This window comes from Ctenocephalides felis, unplaced genomic scaffold, assembly GCF_003426905.1.
Source record: "Ctenocephalides felis isolate EL2017-DRISC unplaced genomic scaffold, ASM342690v1 CF-g0.4_SCAFFOLD_00845, whole genome shotgun sequence".
Classification (NCBI taxonomy): Eukaryota; Metazoa; Arthropoda; class Insecta; order Siphonaptera; family Pulicidae; genus Ctenocephalides; species Ctenocephalides felis.
This window is the reverse complement of record NW_020536999.1, coordinates 64818069-64838117: the sequence shown is the minus strand read 5'-3', so window position 1 is coordinate 64838117 and position 20049 is coordinate 64818069. Positions and strand designations below refer to the sequence as shown.

At 29.2% G+C, this 20049-nt stretch overlaps 1 protein-coding gene across 1 annotated transcript; it reads left to right on the top strand.

The window, feature by feature from the left end:
* Positions 1–14115: 14115 nt before the first annotated feature.
* Positions 14116–16826, top strand: LOC113387384. Its single transcript, XM_026624847.1, has 4 exons — positions 14116–14206; positions 14280–14473; positions 16585–16741; positions 16786–16826. Exons 1-4 carry the CDS (start codon positions 14116–14118, stop codon positions 16824–16826), a joined length of 483 nt encoding a protein of 160 aa, XP_026480632.1.
* Positions 16827–20049: the final 3223 nt, after the last annotated feature.

The following is a 20049-nucleotide window of genomic DNA, read 5'->3' as shown; positions in this document are numbered from 1 at the left end:
TCACATGTCCATTTTTATAATAGTATGTATAATAGTATTATTAATTTTTATTATTATACATATATGCATTAAAGTTGGAAAAAACTATATAACAGTGGACAAATCACTTTTCCAATCCAAAAAATACTAAGTTAAGTTTTGGACATGGTGTATTGTTTGATAAAAATATTGTAATATTCTATATAAGGATTCTGGAAAAATACATGTCGAAGTGTTTTTATTTGATATGGGTTTTGGGCATATCTAATTTAGTTATTAATGACGTGAAATTATTTAAATTGATTTGTAATGAATTTGCTTCATACTAATAAAAAAAAGCACAGTTTATTGACGTCGCAATAAATGAAAATAACAAGCATTTGATTATTATTACATACTCGTGAAATGCATATTTTCCTAAAATTAGATACAGAAGAGTGAAAATCCATTCAATTTCAATCGACAATGTGCATAAATTTTTTGTGTTACTGGGAATCAGTGGTATGAAATGGATAGATATAATCTAACAATTAGGAATACCAATAAGATGATAGATTCTTCCAGAAAATGTTAATAAAGCAAGTATATCTTCCCTAAATATTGGTATCTGTACCAAAAACTTCAATTTTTTTTCAATTGAAAAGTTAAACGCAATAGATGCAGCTTCAACTATTAGACAAATAAATGAAATTTTACAATTTAAAGTATATAATATACTTGAATCTATAACTTGATTTTGCCATGCATTCACATTAGAATAGACGCAAAGTTTCAATTGAATACGTTTTTCACTTTTTTTTTTAATAGTACATCATACGAAAATATAAGCATTTTTCAAAATTAAAGTACGCATATCTATTACAAACAAAATAAAAAACTAACCATAGATATTTAAAACTAAGGTATAGTGTTCGTACCGCAAATATAATAGTCCAGTTTTGTAATTGAATATTTCCGGGATCAAATAATTATAGGTTATAATATGTTTCCAAGCCTTGAGAGTAAAATAAGGAAGATAATCAATTTTCAATATACCATGATAATATATTTTCAATTAAAAAGCCATTCTCTCCACAACTGAAATTAATTGAAATATCACATCACTATTAGAATACTCATATTGTAAAATAATTAGACATATAATATCAATATGGTACAAGGCTCGAGCCTTGTTGTAATAGTATAATTATAATGATGTCATTGAAAGTAAATAATTAGACAAGGACACTGGGATGGACACTGGGATGGACACTGGGATGTCTTCTATTATTTTCAAAAGACAGTAAATAAAAAGTTGCAACACCAAATTCAATATTTTTGTTATTATTTTAAATACAGCCTCATATTAGGACATTTAATAATTGTCTTGACGATAATATGTCTTTTTGAAAGGATGGCAAGCCAGAAGTTGTCTAATCCAGTTCTGACTAATTAATTAATCTTGTAGTATTTGTTAACATTTTATAATTTTTATGCAGCTATACACAGGCGATTTTTACTTGAAGTTATATGTGAGATCTATTACCGCAAATGGAACTTGACATCAAAGCTGCCCGATGTCGGACTTGGCCGTGGCCGGGATTGAAGAAGCGAACCCAGGACTAGTTTGTTAGCCCATGCCCGAACTGATTACGCCACCGCTGGAACCAAATTTAAGAAATAAAAGGAACGAAAAATATTGTAATATGCCAACAATGTCAAAAATGCTGAAAGTCACAGTAGATATATTTTTGTTCCAATTTGACGCCAAACAATACATTGTCGCATTCGCGGCAATAGCAATAACAAAATAAAGTGCATTATAATATTTCATAACCGTGCAAATATTAAATCAACAATAAATGGTAATATAAAGCTAAAATAATTAAATTAATCCGCACTGGTTCGTCCGATATAGGTGCATCGCGCAAATTCGACGCAGTATGATTGCGAAGCTTTCGAGAGTTTAGAGCGGCACAAAATGAATAAGTAATTTGAATTCACCATTAGTTTTTAATTCAAATTATCCCGTATTGAATTCCGCCCTTTATTACTTCATTATTTAGATTGCAATTCAAATGCGTTTGTTTTTGAGAGCGTTATTTGATGCACGAAAACATACGAAACGTGAATGAATTAAAAAAATTCGCATAGCATTGTTTTTCATCCTATATACAATTAAATTGAAATTGCGTACCGTGCACATAACTGTACATATGCATATGTGTAAATATATGTGATTCATAATAATAATAATAAAATGATGATTGCTCAGTCCAGAGGAAGAACAATAATATGGACAACATTCTTGGGCCGATTCTGCCGTAAAAAATAAATGTTCTGACTACGCCTATGCTACGTACGCCTTTTATTATTATCTGTCACTTATTGTTTTAATTCCACTTTATTGTTTTTCTAGTATTATTTTATTATTCAGAAATTTCATTATTATTTGCTTTTATTTTATATTAAATCATCATACTACGGATATCATTTTAATGTAAATTCTATCCTTTGTACTCTTATTTATTTAAATTTATGTTTTTGTTTATTATTATTACTAGATTTTAAATTATTTAACAGTTGTAATAAATATTGTAATTAAAAAAAAGTTACGTAGCATTCTCCATATAAAGTGGTACACAAACTGAAAACTAGGGGTACAAATGGCTGTGTGCGTGCTAATCGAAAGAAAACTAAAACATTATTTAAGACTTAACAGTTTCGAGAAAAGAGTGTGTTTTATCAGTCATCTAAAATAATAAATACAAAAGTAAAGTACAATTATGTAATAACATTAAATAACCAAATTGTTTGTCAATCAGTGAGAATCATACTGTACAAATAAATAAGCAAATAAGCACACAAACCAATCTTTTAATTATAATTTAATCGAAAATATTATACAATTCAGGTTAAAAAAAACATTTATTGTATTGAATAGTACATATAAGAATTTCTGACAGGTGATGAATTGTGTAAAAAAGGATGAATTGGCTGTTAAATAATTAAATTTGCTTCAACGTAGTTTTTGTACTACGTTATTAAACAGTTTCAAAACAATAATTTTATTAACCCCAGCAATTTTATTTATTTATAGCATTTAGATTATTTTATATTTTTTAGGATTCTATAATTGTTTTGATATACTTTCTACTATTTTAAGTTACTTCCTATATTATTATTAGAAATATGTCACAAAATCCAAATAAACTTGTGGTGTATGGCATCGTGCCTTAAGACAAATTGCTAGAACTTACCGTACTATAATTCTAAAAATTAAATTTAGTTTTAAAAAAAACTTTTTGTAAATACAAGCAGAAAGTTTTTTGAATTATTTAAATCAAATGTTTATAGTTCTCTTAAAACTAAATCTATTTGCATATTTATCTCCGTATTTCCGAAACGGCTAAACCTGCCTTTTCCCAAATTTAATCACAACTTCTACCCATCATTAGTATCTGAATATTTTATGGATCATTCAAATCATATGCTCCGTTCTTTCAGAAAATCGATTTCTATTTGCTTCACTCTTTGCTCCGTATCTCCGAAATGGATAGACCTACCTTTACCAAAAACTAATCAGAACATCTCCCTATCAATAAGAATCGAATATGCTTTTGAACCATTGAAATCGGTTGATTCGTGCGCTCGAAAATGTGGACAAAAAGTTGTATCCATACATACATACACACACCCACATTCATTTTTTCTAAGGTATGCCAAAACGTTCAGAAACCTTCAGAACGTGAAGATATGCAAAAAAAATAATTTTGATTTTAGGACGATTACAATAATTTACCCTATGAGAAGTTAATTATTGGTTTGGAAACCAAGTAGCAGGTTATCATGCGATTTAGTAAATTGGGTTCTTAGGAATAGCTGAACGGATGACTATAATATATAATTGCAGTAAATCGTTCTATTGAGTAGTTAAGTAAAACTTTAATTAATTAAACAATTAAGGTTTCCAATTTCATTATCAATTCGTTAATGTTAGAGAAATGGAATGTCTTTCAGAAGTCCCGAGCCGATACCCGTTTTTTGATGTCTGATGTGATGCATTAGTGACATCGGTTTTTACTAGGAACTATAAATAGCAAAATGTTTTTAAGTGTAATTAGCCCTGGCATTTCTGCATCAATTTTAATAATAAAATTTCTACATAAATATATGACAACACTTTGAGATATGACATCTGTTTGAAATGCCATCTATAATACTGACACATAGTTAGTTAATTCATATCTTCACAACAGCTAATAGTGAGCTGATAGGACCCTGAAGTTCTGACCGATGGCGATGTCCAAATAATTATGTAAAAGAACATTCAGTTCGACTCGATCTGCTATGCAGGTGATATCGGTGTAATAAGTATACAATATTTATTTCTTGTCGAGTGACCTATTAACTGCTACTGAAAGTGAGTCATAGTTATGCAAGTGCATTTTGTGTTTGATATATAGATATAAAAAATTAGTTATTCTAGTACGTCGAGAACCGGACATCTTATTTAGTGTATTCATGCATAATTTACGTGCTATATACGCATTTTTCATTATGATTCTAAATTCAAAACGTTTTAACACCGGCCTTGGTACTGGGCTGAGGTGTGTACGAGAAGGTTTAACAATTCTTCTATGATGGAAAAAGTTGGGTTTTAGTTAAGAAAAAATAAAACTGATAAGGTATCAGACCATATATTTAAAGTGCCTAGTTAATACTTCAAAATTATTAATTTCAAATAAATCGCAACTATTATTGAGTAAAAAAAAACAGACTATATAAAATATTTTTTTCGTCTTTAAAATATGACCATTTGCTTGACTATTTGGATGAAACTTTGTGTAACGATAAATTTTGTAGTCTGGAAAAACATAATACAATATTGTAGACCTACGATAAGCGGTTAAATTAAAAAAGCTTCGTCATTCAATTCATCAAAGTTTATAATTTCGTCGCGACCTTGACCGATTCTAATCAATATATGCCAAATCATTTGTACGTTCTCTGGTAATTCGTAAGTACTTACTGATTACAGTTGACGTTCACGCTTAAATAAAATTTATTTTTAAAACAAAAAACTATACAATTACATATACTATAAGCAGGTTTGAAAGACATAATTTAAAAATAGGCTCGCCCGTAGGTGAGCAGGTAAGAGCGACGGCACTTGTTTCAGAGGTCCCAGGTTCGATACCCACTTCGAGCAGCCGGTTGTCAGGTAGCAGCGACAACGATTTTCACTTGGAAATATAGATAGCAATATGTTTCCAAATGAAAATAGAACCAATAAAAATACTCGCCCTATTACAGAAATTGTAATAATAATATATCATACAGAGATGTGACAAGTGATTGGGTTGCCATCTGAAACAGTCTAGTATTAAGTCAAAATCAGCACAATAGCTTATAGAACTATTAGGTTCTGATTGCTGTTGTCCACAAATAATAATATAAAAATTGAAAATAATATCGAATATTTTTAGTGAATGCGAACTTATGTTTTTCGAAATTGACAGATGAACAACAATTGATCATTATATATATATATATATATATATATATATATATTAATATAAATATATATATATATATATAAATATATATATATATATATACATATATATGTATCGAAAATTTCATGCAACTTGCCTCAAGGTAAAAAGCCACTTACAACTAGATTTAATAGTGATCAGAACTACGTTTTAAGGCTGCGTTTGCTAACCTACATTCCTAATTTGATTTATAAATTTAATTTGAATTTAGTGTATATATTGAAAACTCCTCAAAATTTATGTACGTTATCCCAAACCTCTCAATAATTCCGTTGCTATTGAATGACAGATTTAAATTTCTATCGCGAATGACATTGGATAATTACATAACGCGGCACTAAAAAAGCGAAATAATAAATTTGATATATTCGATTGCAATAAATGTCATATTCGTCGATTAGTTGCAATTTGCAGTACACATGCCAGCGTAATAATTTAGCCGAAATTGCATCGCCCAGGGAGCGCAGATTTAAAATTGCGTTGATTTATTAACCGTAGTTACATATGTGCTATAAATCGCGAATGATAATTCCAGTAATAATGACACACTATGACAATAATGTTTATAAATGATCGCAAAAGCGTTATTCGTGCGATGTTGAGGCCATTAATTTTAATAGATTGTTATTTGTATTTATAGCGAATAGCCAACTAGGCGACGCGATGCCTTTGACGAAATCTAAAACATGTGGTAAATTGGTCTCCAATCGATTGCTCCAGCAGGTAGCTGTTTAATTTCATAGATTCTGTTGATGAATCACCCAAAAATAAAAATTATAGCAAATCACAAGTAGTCTGATGCATCTCTTACATCAAAGGGCCGATTCTGCCGTGAAATATTTCAATGTTATGGCAAGGCTGTGTTACGTAGCGTTTTTCATATGAAATTTTTACTAAAAAAAGATGCTTTTGCTGTACAGCCAGGCGTTTTACGTATAAAATAGAACTTTACTCATGTGATATATGCCACATCACAAAAATCCACTTATGATAAGATTCTTTTTTGATGTTTGTGTGATTTCCAGGTTTTGAATATATTATATTCTAATATTGTCTAGATATAGGTTTTCTATCTTGAACGCTCGACTGCATAGCAACCACACAGTATTTTGATAGTTTTTAGTACCACTTTATATAACAAACGCTGCGTAACATAGCCTTAAATGATAAACTTAGCACCAAATTTTTTTGATGGTAAAATTATTAATCCATTGAGTACAAATTTGATATATTTGCATATTCAGCCAAAAATTACAAAATACATACTACTTATAGTTAACTGTGGCATACACATCAAACAGTGGCGCGCTGGTAAGAACGAAAAATCGGATAAAAATTAGGTTTATTCTACAAAAGCGAAAAATTGTATTACTTTGTTCTACTTTTTGTTAATTTAGGCTTATCTTATATATGCATTAAATTAAGATCATAATACATTCTATTCATTATTGAACATATTAAAGTTCGAATACCGATACTTACTGTAAACTTACCCATTTACAATGGGTCTCCGAAAAGTAGTTTAATTGTAATAAATCTCAATTTTGGTTGCTTAAGTATATTAATTATATATTTCAGAAAGTTCATACAATTGAAAATAGCCCATTTTAGGCACAAGTTTAACCTAGGTCACGGACCTGCCCTAGGGCAGTACTACCCGTTATTATTTATTTAATACTCAATAAAATGATCAAAGAACTGTTTACTTTATTACAGAGAAAATTCTCTTTATAAAGTATGAATAATAAATATATAATTTTTGTTCTTTTTTGAAACCCTTTGTCGTTTATATGAGAATGTGAAAAATAGACGAATTCGTTGTTATTCTTTGTCGATTGATACATTAAATGTGTGTTGTTTTGTGGTCTTGAAATAAGAAGCGCAAAAAGCTACATTGAATTTATTAATAAATAGTAGTCAGAAAGAAAGCATGCTCTATCTTTTGTCCACTGCAAATATTCATTATAACAAAAAACCAAGAAAGTAAATAATCAAAAAATTTCTGACAGATTTAGCATTAGCCATTAATTCTGTTCAACCTTGCCTGGTTATACATCTTTTCCCTCTACTTTCAAATATTGTTGGCAAAAAATTCTTGACATTACTTTTTTGGCTAGAACGCCTGGACCTGGATCAAGAGTCTCGGGTTTGATTCCCTTTTGAAGAGTCTTTTGACTAGCAGTGTGACTACGGTTTTCACTTGGAAATATAGATAGCAATATGTTTCTAAGTGGAAACAGCCCTGATAGCGCATTGCTATCCAATAAAAAGTCATCACAATTACAATAATTGTAATAATACAAATCATCACAACTGTTTCGTTGATGATGAGAAACAAACGTAGTTTGTAAGAAATTCATCACAACAGCTCATAGGACCCGTCAGTTCTGATCGCTGTTCAAATAAATAAATAAAGAGTGCGCGTATTATTTTCTACTGTACAAGATGGCTGTTGAGGATCACTGTGATTAATTAGATATAAGCGGACTGTAAACTATAAATATTCCATCACCATAAGATATGTGAATAAAATCACTATTTAGTTTATGATATTTATTGAACTTCACTCTACAACCTTCTCCTCTCATTACATTTGCTGGTTTCTCTTATTATTATAAGTTACAGGTATTTATACACATACAATTGCATTCCCTACCCCGAAGGGTCCCGGGTCAAGTAGAAAAAGCCCTTGTCAAATCTTGACCAATGGCATTAAAGTAAAAAATAAATACATCATATAACAATTTTTGAGCAATGTTTATTAGTAATATGGTAACACTCGTGATGCACACATTTATTAGTGTCAACCATTATACACATTTATATAATGATAAATTATAAATTATATATTTATAATAGCATTAAAAATATGTATGATAGTTAAAAACAATAATGTTATTAAAGTCATACTTCAAACATGACTTGATCGGTTGGTCATTGTAATTAGCATTTAAAAATGAATCTTCATTAAAGGAATGAAGTAATTGCTAGTTAATAAATTCTATAATATTCATTCACACAGTGGATTATGTTAGACAACGCCTAAACAAATATTGTTTTCGCAACTTTACTCATCATGTAATTGTTTTTGAAGAACTTTATATAATTAAAATTAACATACATTCACTGACTGCTTTTTTTTACTTTTTCGCTGGCGATATAATCTCATTTTTGAACAGCTGTATATTACTTCTTGTCTAAAAATTCTTTTCCATTTTAAAAATCAAATATTTACAAAAACTACGAATAATATAGAAATAATATCTAATTAATAAACAAATTTGTTAATTTGTTTTATTATTTTCAAGGAACAGGGTAAAATATTCTGCATTTTTTATTAAATCAAGATTTGCACTACGATGCAACTTTAAAATGTTTATTTATCTATGCGGATTTCCTTGTTGATATCCGTACACATACAACATTGATGCCGGTACGCACACAACGACAGATCTATATTCACATACACGACGACTAATCACAATCGACCCGTATAGAAATGATCTCATCGAGAGCGAATGACGAACAGTTCAGGCGTAACGGACTTCCGTTGCATTTGTACGGATTTACACCCTAGTCGCGACTAAGGAAGTTTTACTTCAATAAATAAAAAAAATTACTTGTTTTTGAGATATCAGTGGTGGACTTTTTTACCCGCGGTCCGTTAATTTACCCGGGTTGACCCTACATGTTTCACGCACTTATCATTGGATATTAAAAGTTAAAAACATAAAAAAGCACATTTCCAGAAAGAGATTTTGAAAAAAACTTCAATCTTTCTCGCAAAAAGCTATTTCCTCTCCAATAATTCCGTCCTGTGTAATAATTTATTTTATTTGATTTTTTAAAACGATCCCAAAGCTTTCTTCGTCTGAATTGAATCGGACAGATGAAACGTCAGGCGAACGCTGTGCGAGACACATGCCCTGTCAAAAGCGTCGCTTGGCGCGAATATCTGCTATTCTAGGGGTTCCGATTTGAACATTTTCTCAGAGTTTATTGTCTCAATATCGAGTCCATTTATAGCTTTGATTCACGCAAATAAGACGTTTCTCCTCGCACACGACAAAAGTAGAAAATATTTCCAGCCAAACTGCACTTCGGTTTCATTTCGAGTCCAGATGTAGCGATATTTAAGCGTGGCATTGCTCAATTCCGAAGACTGAAGGTTCAAAATTGGATTTTGTGATATACATATCGAATATACAGTGCACTAATAAAATGGAAAAAAGGTTAAGCTATCTGTGCCTACAAAAAAAATTAATGTATACAATACCAAAAAAGTTTTTCTCGAGTTACACTTGAATTCATTAGATTTTTACATATTTTTCATAAGTTATGCTGACTTATTTTGAGAATGCTTTATATATAAATTGCACTTATTGCAAGACTTATGATTTTTCTTTATTTGCGCAGCAATGCTGGGCAAGGGCTATTTTCACTTTTAATATATTGCTATTTATATTTTTAAGTGAGAGCCGTAATTACTACTGCTAGACATCAACCTGGAACTTCTAAATCAAATCCCATAAAACTAACTTACTGATTTGAATAAAATCAATACTTTATCATCATGCAAGTTTTTTTATGTAACATAAATTCAAGTGGTAAATAGTATGGCTAAATAAAATAAAAACAATGGAACGTGTCAAGCATTTTAGGTATTGAATTAGTTTTACAATAGGCATTTCTTGTACCAATATACTACTTGTGCTTATATTAACCCCTTACACACTGTTGTTTTCCTAACGGGACAATTTAATAATTTCAACTTGCGAACACTGAGTTTTATATGAATTTTGTCGCCGGAGCGGCGGCATCCGTGTCGAAAGGGTAAAATACAAGTCGGAAGTTTGTATACACACGATACTCAGAACGACTTAGTTTGTTTTGAAGCATCAAATACAATAAAACAAGGGTGAAACACCCGCGGCCCGCGAGCCCCTTTAAATATTTTTCTGCGGCCCGCGAAGCATTTCTAGAGTAAAATTTTATTTGTATCATGAACTTTCTTCTATCAATAAATTAAATAAAATGAAATGTATGTAATTTACATTTTTAATGTAGTATTTTAGTCTTTATTAGTATATATAAAAAAAATTAAATGGCACCTGAGAGTTAAAAAGGTTCTCTTTCCAAAATTCACTATAAGTCATTTTCAAAGTTTTTTTCATCAATTTTAATTATATAAGCCTTTTTTTAATTTACGCTAAAACTACCTAGTAATTAAATATATTATATTAGTAAAGCAAAATTATTAATATATATTACTTTAGTGTTAGTGAAATGATGAAAAACTGTCACGCTAATTAATTTCCACGACACCGGAATCAACCCGCTATATTTTTTGGAAATCATATTAAACTTTGACATGCTGCAGAAAATAAATTTAGATATAATTGTAAATGTACATATTATGTGCTTCGTTGTTCACAAATATATATCACGCAAAGTGCATATAATACACAATGATAATATCAATTTTACAACAGGTATGTTTTCGTCAGAAAGTGGCACCGTTATATGGTAGTAATTCTAATTCCAATTAATATTTTATAGAATACTCCGATTTGTTAACTTTTTCTTTCATCGTTTCCATTACTGTAAACAGTTTGGTATCCAAATTGAATCAATATGTATTTTAAAAACATTCAAAGGGTTTCAATAATTTTTAATATTTACATTGATGTAAATATTGACTGAACCTTTCCATCGTAATTAATACTTCAAAAATTAATTCTTTATTTATACTTGTAACATTGTTTGAAAGACATCCGGCGGAGATTAATATTTGGCAAAAAGTAGATTCTAGACTTTTCTGCGTTATTAACAAACAAAATATTGAGATAAGTTTTCTCTGCGTTTTTTTAAATTATTCTAGATAATTTTTAAAACTTTTTGAAGGGATAGATCAATATCAAGTTTACAGCTTAACCGATCCCTTATTCTGTAATTAACAATGCTATAATTATTTTTATTTATCTGGACCATTTTTAAATATTTGTTGTCATTTTTCTAAAAATATTAAACTCGCGATTTTTGTTGGCACAAATTAGTCTTAAATGAAGTTGATCATAAATTGCATAATTAGTGAATAATTTTATAAATACTCAATTATTTTAAGAAGTAAACTTTTTTATAATGTTATTAAAAATACAATTTAGTACGTCCAGAATTTTACAATGCATAGTGACATGATGATACTTACTGTAATTGAAATAATTAAAGACAGAAGCAGTGCTCATATATAAAACTAGCTGTAAGTGGAATTCTGTCTTAAGGCAATTAAGGCATCGTGCCTTAAGGCAAATTGCTGGAACTTCCCGTACCAAAAATTATTATTTTTTTAAAAACGATTGACATTTTTAAAAAAAATTTACTTCGAAAAAATAAGATGTTTAAGAAACTATAAATTGGACAAAAAATTACTTTTTTTTGAAAAAAATTTTTTTTAAAAACAATTTTTTTTTTATTTTTTTTTTTGTTTTTTTTTTTTGAAAAAATTTTTTTTTTATTTTGACATATTGTGGAAGATCTGAACTTTCTTTTCAAAGCAATCGTACTGCTTTAACTGCATAGGGACAAAATATAAAGCGCGTAAGCGCCGTGTCGCTGTCTAACGCATGAGCATTGGTACGGAACCCATAGGAATGTTAACAAAATGTATACTTATTGTTAAAATCTCTATAAAATATCTGATAATTTGATGTGCATATGTCTAATGATCATTTTTGACCGCCAAATGGCTCATTTTTTTACTTTTTCCTCCATATCTCCGAAACCGCTAGAGCTACCTTCATGAAAATCGATTCTTAATCTTGTCAATACAAGTGAAATGTTTTTTGAATTATTCAAATCGGACGCTCCGTTCTCTCAAAAACTGAGTTACCGTTTTCGGCACTTTTTGCCCCGTATCTTCGGAACGGCTAAACCTGCCTTCGCCAAAAACTAATCAGCACGTCTCCTTATCAATACGAATCGAATATTTTTTGAATTATTCAAATCGGTTGATCCGTGTTCCCGAAATCGTCGACGAAAATTTGTATCCGCACATACATACACACACGTACATACATACATACATACACACACACACACACACACACACATACACACACACACACACACACACATACATCCATTTTTTCTAAGGTATGCCAAAATGTTCAGAAACCTCTGAAACGTAAAGATATATAAAAATTTTCATTTTCGATTTTTTTGCGATTACTATAACTTACCCTACGGGAAGTTAAAAATCAAATAATTTATTTGAACAAGCTATATCAAAACCTAAAAAAATCTGGCATATGGACTTGTCATTATGTAGTACATTAATCACTAGAGTGATTACCATTAAAAAATTTTAATGATATACATTTTTGCAAAATTTAAAAAAATGATAATTGATGATCAAAAATTCTATATTTTCGATAGTATGGATCAAACGTCATTAATGGGTATCAAAAACTTTCAAGAAATTCAAAAATCGATCAAATTTTCATACAAAAATAAGTTTTCATAAAATATTAATATTTTGGAAAAATTTCATAAACTTCAAAAAAGGCAAATATTTTGAATTTTTTCAATATTCAAATCCCAACTATTTTTTTTAATATTGTTGATAAAAACAAGATTATATGGTGCGCTAAATAATTATATATGATCTAATAAAATAAAATTGTAAAGTTGATTGACAAAATGTATATTACTAATGTTGTATGCAAAGTAAAAAAATAAACAATGTAAAACATTGTCGAATTTTTCAAACGCCAAAATTTTCAAAAATGTTGTAAAGAAAAACAACATTCTCAAGAAAATCTAATTTTTTTTTTTGTTGAATTTTTAAAAAATTTCTATTACAGTTGGGAAGTTTTAGCAATTCGCCTTAAGGCACGATCCCATGCACTACTAGTTTATTTATTTATTTATTATTATTATTATTATTTTTTCAACAACAATCATAACTTACGAGTCCTATAAGCTGTAGGGCTGATTTAACTGAAGATAGGATGCCTGCTTTAGAGGTTTCAAAAATCTGTTTTTTTTTCAGGAACTTTTAGAGAAAGAAATAAATATTTAATTGGAACCAAACTTTCAGGTCTTACTGTTATATATCTCAACATTCTTCTCAATTTTTTTCATTAAAATGTATGTATATGCAATATGCCAGGTACAAACATATTGCCGATGCGCGACGGGCGTGCCGGTGTTAAAAAATCTAAAAAAAAAGAAAAATATATCAATTTTTCGTAACTTAAAAAAAATCATGTTATTTGATACAGAATTTCACATTAGATTGTTTAAAAAGTGGGTTAATTAAAACTTTGAACTTTGAAGTTTTATTAATTTCAACTAGAATAGAATTTAATTAGAAAAAACTCCGAAGTAGTGATGGACTTAGTTATATTGTATAACTAACAATTACTACCTTGGTCGTTTTAGTCACTTACCTACGAGCAAACCTAATTTGAAAACAAACTAATTTTGTTTCTGATAAATGATGACGTACTGATAAAAACAGTTGAAACCACTTATATAACTTTGTCATTTAATAGTATATTTTCATACATTTTTCAATTTTGTCGAATATTTGTATACTATGGGAGGTATAATTGCTGTGCAATTTAAAGATCACGTGATGTTGTGCGCTGACGTTAAAAATACATCAGCAAGTGCATTTGTTCTGCCAGGTAAAACTTATTGTTAGTTTCTATTATATTCCGTTAATTCACATAAAAAATAATCTCTGTATTATTATCGAAGGAAGGGCAAACATTTACGAGCTTGACAAACATCTATTATTGGCAGCGGAAGGCGATCCATCAGATATCGAACAACTGGTCAATCATATTAAGCTGACTATAAATCTATTTAGAATAAAACACGGATACAGCTTAAGTATTAAAGGGATAATTAATATAGCAACTGATGCATTATCGACTCCTGAACACACAAATGTGAGTTATTGAGAAATGAAAATCAATAAAATTCTTTATACTAACGGGTCAATTTTTCGAAAAAATAGACTGTAACATACTTTTGTTATGGCAGAGCTGTATTAAGCTTTTTTCTTCATATGAAATGGTACTAAAAACTATCAAAATGCATTTCTCTCATAAAACCTAAGCTCAGTATGTGTTATAAATGCACGTCATAAAGATGCGGTTATGATAATATTCTTTTTTGACGTTTGTGCGTTTTCTCGGTTAAATTTTATGTCTGAAAAGACCGACAGCACCGCAAATACATAGTATTTTGACAGTGTTTAGTAAATTTTATATGAAGACTATGGGGTAATATAGTGTTGCTATAATAAGGCTGTGTTGCGGTCTATTTTTTCGGAGAATTGGTCCGTAAATTTCCACTAAATAAATTCTTTATAGAACTTGAAAACAGAAACAGCCTAAATAATTTTTGAAGTAAAACTTCTTTAGGCGCGACCAGGGTGTAAATCCGCACAACAAATGCAACGGAAATGCATTACGGCAGATAAGATAAGATAAGAGTTGAGTGCCAGTGATTCGTCATTCGCTCTCGATGATTGCATTTCTATACGGGTCGATTGTGATTAGTCGTCGCGTATGTGAATAAACATCTGTCGTTGTATGCGTATCGATATCGACAAGGAAATCGGCATAGATAAATAACATTTTAAAGTTACATGGTAGTACAAATCTTGATTTAATTAAAAATGCCTGAATCAGAAGAATATTTTACCCTGTTCCCCGTAAATTATTATAATGAAAATAATAAAACAAATGCAGCATTTGCGTCGTGTATGAAACATAAGTTCATTGAAATAGTTTCTATATTATTCGTAGTCTCTATAAATCTTTGAAGTGATTGAAATGAAAAAATATTTTTAAGGTAGAATAGATATTACAGCTGTTCAAAGAATGAGATTATATCACAAGCAAAAAAGTAAAAAAAATACCACGAGTCAATAAATGTATGTTAATTTTAATTACATGAAGTTCTTCAAAGACAATTATTTTATGATGAGTGAAGTTGCAAAAACGATATTTGTTTAGCCGTTGTTTAACATAATCCACCATGTGAACGAATATTATAAAAGTTATTAATCAGCAATTACTTCATTTCTCTGATAAAAGTTCAATTCTACATGCTAATTACAATGACAAACCGATCATATTTGAAGTATGACTTTGAATAAATTATTGTTTTCAAATATTATACATATTTTAAATGCTAATATAAATATATAATTTATAATTTATTATTATACAAATGTGTATAACGGTTGACACCAATAAATAAGTGCATCGCGAGTGTTAATATATTACTAATAAAACATTATTCAAAATTGTTATATGAAGTATTTATTTTCACTTAACTGCCATCTTGTACAGTAGCAAACAAGTTTTACTTCAATCGCGTGTGAACCTTACGTACACTATTTTTTATCTAAAACCTACTTTTGATAAATAAGATGATTTCAAAATCTTATTCTCATGAAGAATTTAAAGTCAATTATTCATTGATATTCAACATCAACAAATTACTTATTTTTATATTTGGTATGATGCTATAAAGGTTAATATTTTTCAAATGCATTGGCATTTCTATTGGCAATTAAGATAAATCTTAGTGGAGCTTTTTAATTGAAGATGATTCTGTTTTAGAAATAAGGACGCAAATATGTTAAAATAAGCATTTAAGTGCTAAGAATAAGTGTTAGACTTATGTATCAAAAAATTAATTTGTTATAATGCTTTTCCAATAAAATTTTTAAAGCATTCAATATTTTAAATATCAACCCTGTTTAATTCAAAGCTGATTACGTCATTTCATACTTTCAATTTGTTCATCAAGTGAATACCTTTAATATTCTTTTTATGAATCGGTGAAGTTTTTTCATAAAGCTTTATGGAATATTGCTTTATCCTGCTAGTTAGATTATGAAAGTGTAGCACTATATATATTATTATCAACGAAATCCTAGATTTTCCCTCATTTTCATAGCACATGTTATATAATGGAATGGTTACCCAAAATGTATGAGTTTCTTTAATTTTTAGCTCACATTTTAATATCTATATAATTTTAGCCTCTGTTTGCCGATCCTATAATTGTTGGATACGATAAAGATTTGGGGCCACAAGTATACTTATTAAACTTTATGGGTTTATCGTTGAAAACTAAATACTGTTTTCATGGATGCGGAGAAATGACGATGCCTATTGTAGATCTGCATTATAGGCCAAGTGAGTTAAAATTGTTAATACAAAAATATAAATCTCATTAATAGTCTTACAATTAGATAGCTCACGAGAAATTTTAGCTCTCTGAGTAAAAGTAATAAGTTTACAGCCCGAATATACAATCAAATTTGTCACATCTCGTGGCAAAAGCTATTATAATCGTAAAATTACAATTGAAATTTTACCTTTTCAAAGAATACTTACTTTCATCATTTTAACACAATTCAATGAGTAAAAAAAATATAAAAAATTAGTCGTTTCAATATGGATTTGAATGTTTCAAAAATACTTGATAATTATTACTGATGCTATAATTAATTTTCAGTAAAAGTAGATGTTATTTTTTACTTGTGAAAGTCTTTCTGAATGTACCTAAATTCAGAAATTTTTGATTCGTAGTTTGTATCTATAACATATTGGAAAGCTTCAATAAAGATATTTTGGTTATGATTATAAGGGATTGTTTTTTCGTAAATTTCAACATTTCACAGTTCAATATTATTTTCATATATTATAATAAACGGTTGCTCTCAGAATATTCTAATTAAATTTATTATACGTTTTAATATATTGTTATATTATTACACTTATTTTTCAGATATGACAATCTCGGAAAGCTATGAACTCATTAGAAAATGTGTTAGACATATTATTAATCGACACGCGTTACGATACCCAGAATTTTGCGTATATCTAATTAATAAAGATGGATGGGCAAGTTTGCCAGATATATCAATGTATTCGCTTTTTACTTCGAAAGATTGATTTACAGCTGATAATACTGATATGCGATTATAAAAAAATGGTAGAAACTATGAAGAAAAAACGTCAAAAAAGAGAAGATTATGAGTTAGGCTTATGAATAGTTTTTTATTAAGATTTCGATAATTGTATTTAAAATTATTCTTTTGAATAAATCGGTCAATATTTTTTGCGTTTCATATGAGCCTATTAACAGCTTTTACACTACAGTGTGGTTTTTTACATTGAACTTGTGAAGAATTGCTATGACATTAAACGAAAATTGTTTTTTTTTTGTTAAAATAAACGTTTGTTGACAGAACATTTCTTATAATTGGTTATATTTTTTATTCATTTAATGTTTTAATAATACAGGATTTTTAAATTATTTATGTACTTACTAAAAGAGAGTTTGCTAATTTTGTATACTCTTCGATAATTCTCTTCGATGTTTCAAGTCATTCTGAAACGACACGACACGACACCAAACTTGGCAAAATTATGTATTTTGAGTCAGAATTAACCTTTGAATCTGGTGTTTTCCACATCTATTTGAAAAATCGGTGCGATTAGTTTTGCAAGATGATCTGTTGAACCATTTCTTCAATATTGACAGAAAACAAATCAAATTATTTGTTCTTGTTTTCTGAACAAATTCAAATTTTAAAAACCGTTCGAAAAGTATCAATTGGGAATCGTGCAGATAAGTTTTTGTTACCGACCGGTCCGTTTCTATATGTGGAAAATTGTGGAAATTTTTCTATAAGGAATTTGAAGAAACTTTGTTCCATGATCTTAACAATCATCCTAAAATGTTATAGGTCCTCGAATAGTGACTTAATTGTACAAATTCATGAAAGTATAGATTAATTGCATGCTGATGAAAATAACCTTTTTGTACCATTATGTTGTTCAACATATTAGCTTCTTATGTATATCGCTAAAATGAATGCAAAACTAGTGGAGTGCATGGCATCGTGCCTTAACCCAAATTGCTGAAACTTCCCGCATCGTAATTGAAAATCTTCAGAAAACTCACAAAATCATCAGAAAAATTTACGCAAAATGTATACACGTTTTTAAAATCTCTGATAATTTGATGCACATATGTCCAATAAACATTCTTGTCCGCCACATGACATTTTTTTTAACTTATTTCTATTGAGAGTCTATAACCGCTAGACCTGCTTCCCGAAAATTTAATCAGGTTTTCATCTTTTCAATACATATTTTTGAATTATTAAAAGACGCTCCGTTCTTTTAAAAACTGAGTTAACGTTTTTGGCACTTTTTCCCCGTAACTTCGGAATGGCTAGTCCTGCCTCCACCAAAAACTAATCAGCCCGTCTCCTTATAAATACGAATCGAATGTTTTCTGAAATATTCAAATCGGTTGATCTGTGTTCCCAAAATCGTCGACAAAAATTTGTATTCGCATACACACACACGCACATACATCCATTTTTTCTAAGGTATGTCAAAATGTTCAGAAATCTTTGAAACGTAAAGATATATAAACATTTTTATTTTCGATTTTTTTGCGATTACTATAGATTGCCCTACGGAAAGTTAAAAAGTTTCGACAGTTTCTAAATGCTGCACATATAGAAAAGTTTTTGCATCTTATTTTAAGGCATAATGCTATCAACACAGGTATTTTTTTGTTTATATCATGTTGGAATTAATACATTATTCTAATTAATAATATTAAATAGTACCAAAAATATTTGATTTTTTGTCAGACCAAGAATATTTTTAATTTTGTATTGCTGAAATGTTTAGTCAACAGATAAAACTAAAAATAAAAAAAAACATTTATATTTATTCATTTAGGCTCAATTCTAGTTAAGTGGCTAGGACTAGACCTAAGTCGGAGGTCTCGGGTTCGATCCCGCTTCGAGCAGCCTATTACAGCAATATTATTTTCATGTGAAAATAACCTTGATTTGGCAATGCTGCACCAAAAAAATATTTTTCATATTACAGAAATGGTAATAATAATTCATCACACAGAGATAGGGCCACAGATACGCATTCTAAGTTCTGATTGCTGTTCAAAAAAAAAAAAAAACAATCACAAAAAATAGAATAGCTGTAACATATCTTCTTGAACTAAAGTGAATTGTAATGGGAATGAAAACAAATAATATTTATTCTCTTATATTTTTTCCGAAACAAATAATTCTACTTTAAATGGCGCTTTGAGTTAAAATGGCCCGCTTTATATTCCAAGTCGTAATTATAATAATTTTTCAAAAATAAAATCAATTAAACTCTTATTCCAAGAAACATTACTCAGCGATCTTTATTTCCACTTAAATCGTCGTGAACGTAATCGAACTTTTATTGCCGGAACCACATATACTATGGCGAGATTCTTTTTATTTTAACGTTTTATATTATTACTAAGTTGCTTTTTATTCCTTGTTTTTTCTTCACCCGGTGTGATATTTTCTTTGTCGGTTTGTAAAATATTGCATATACCGGATAATAATGAAATGCTATTTTTAACTTAATGTATGTATGTATGAATGTATGTATGTATGAATGTATGTATGTATGAATGTGTG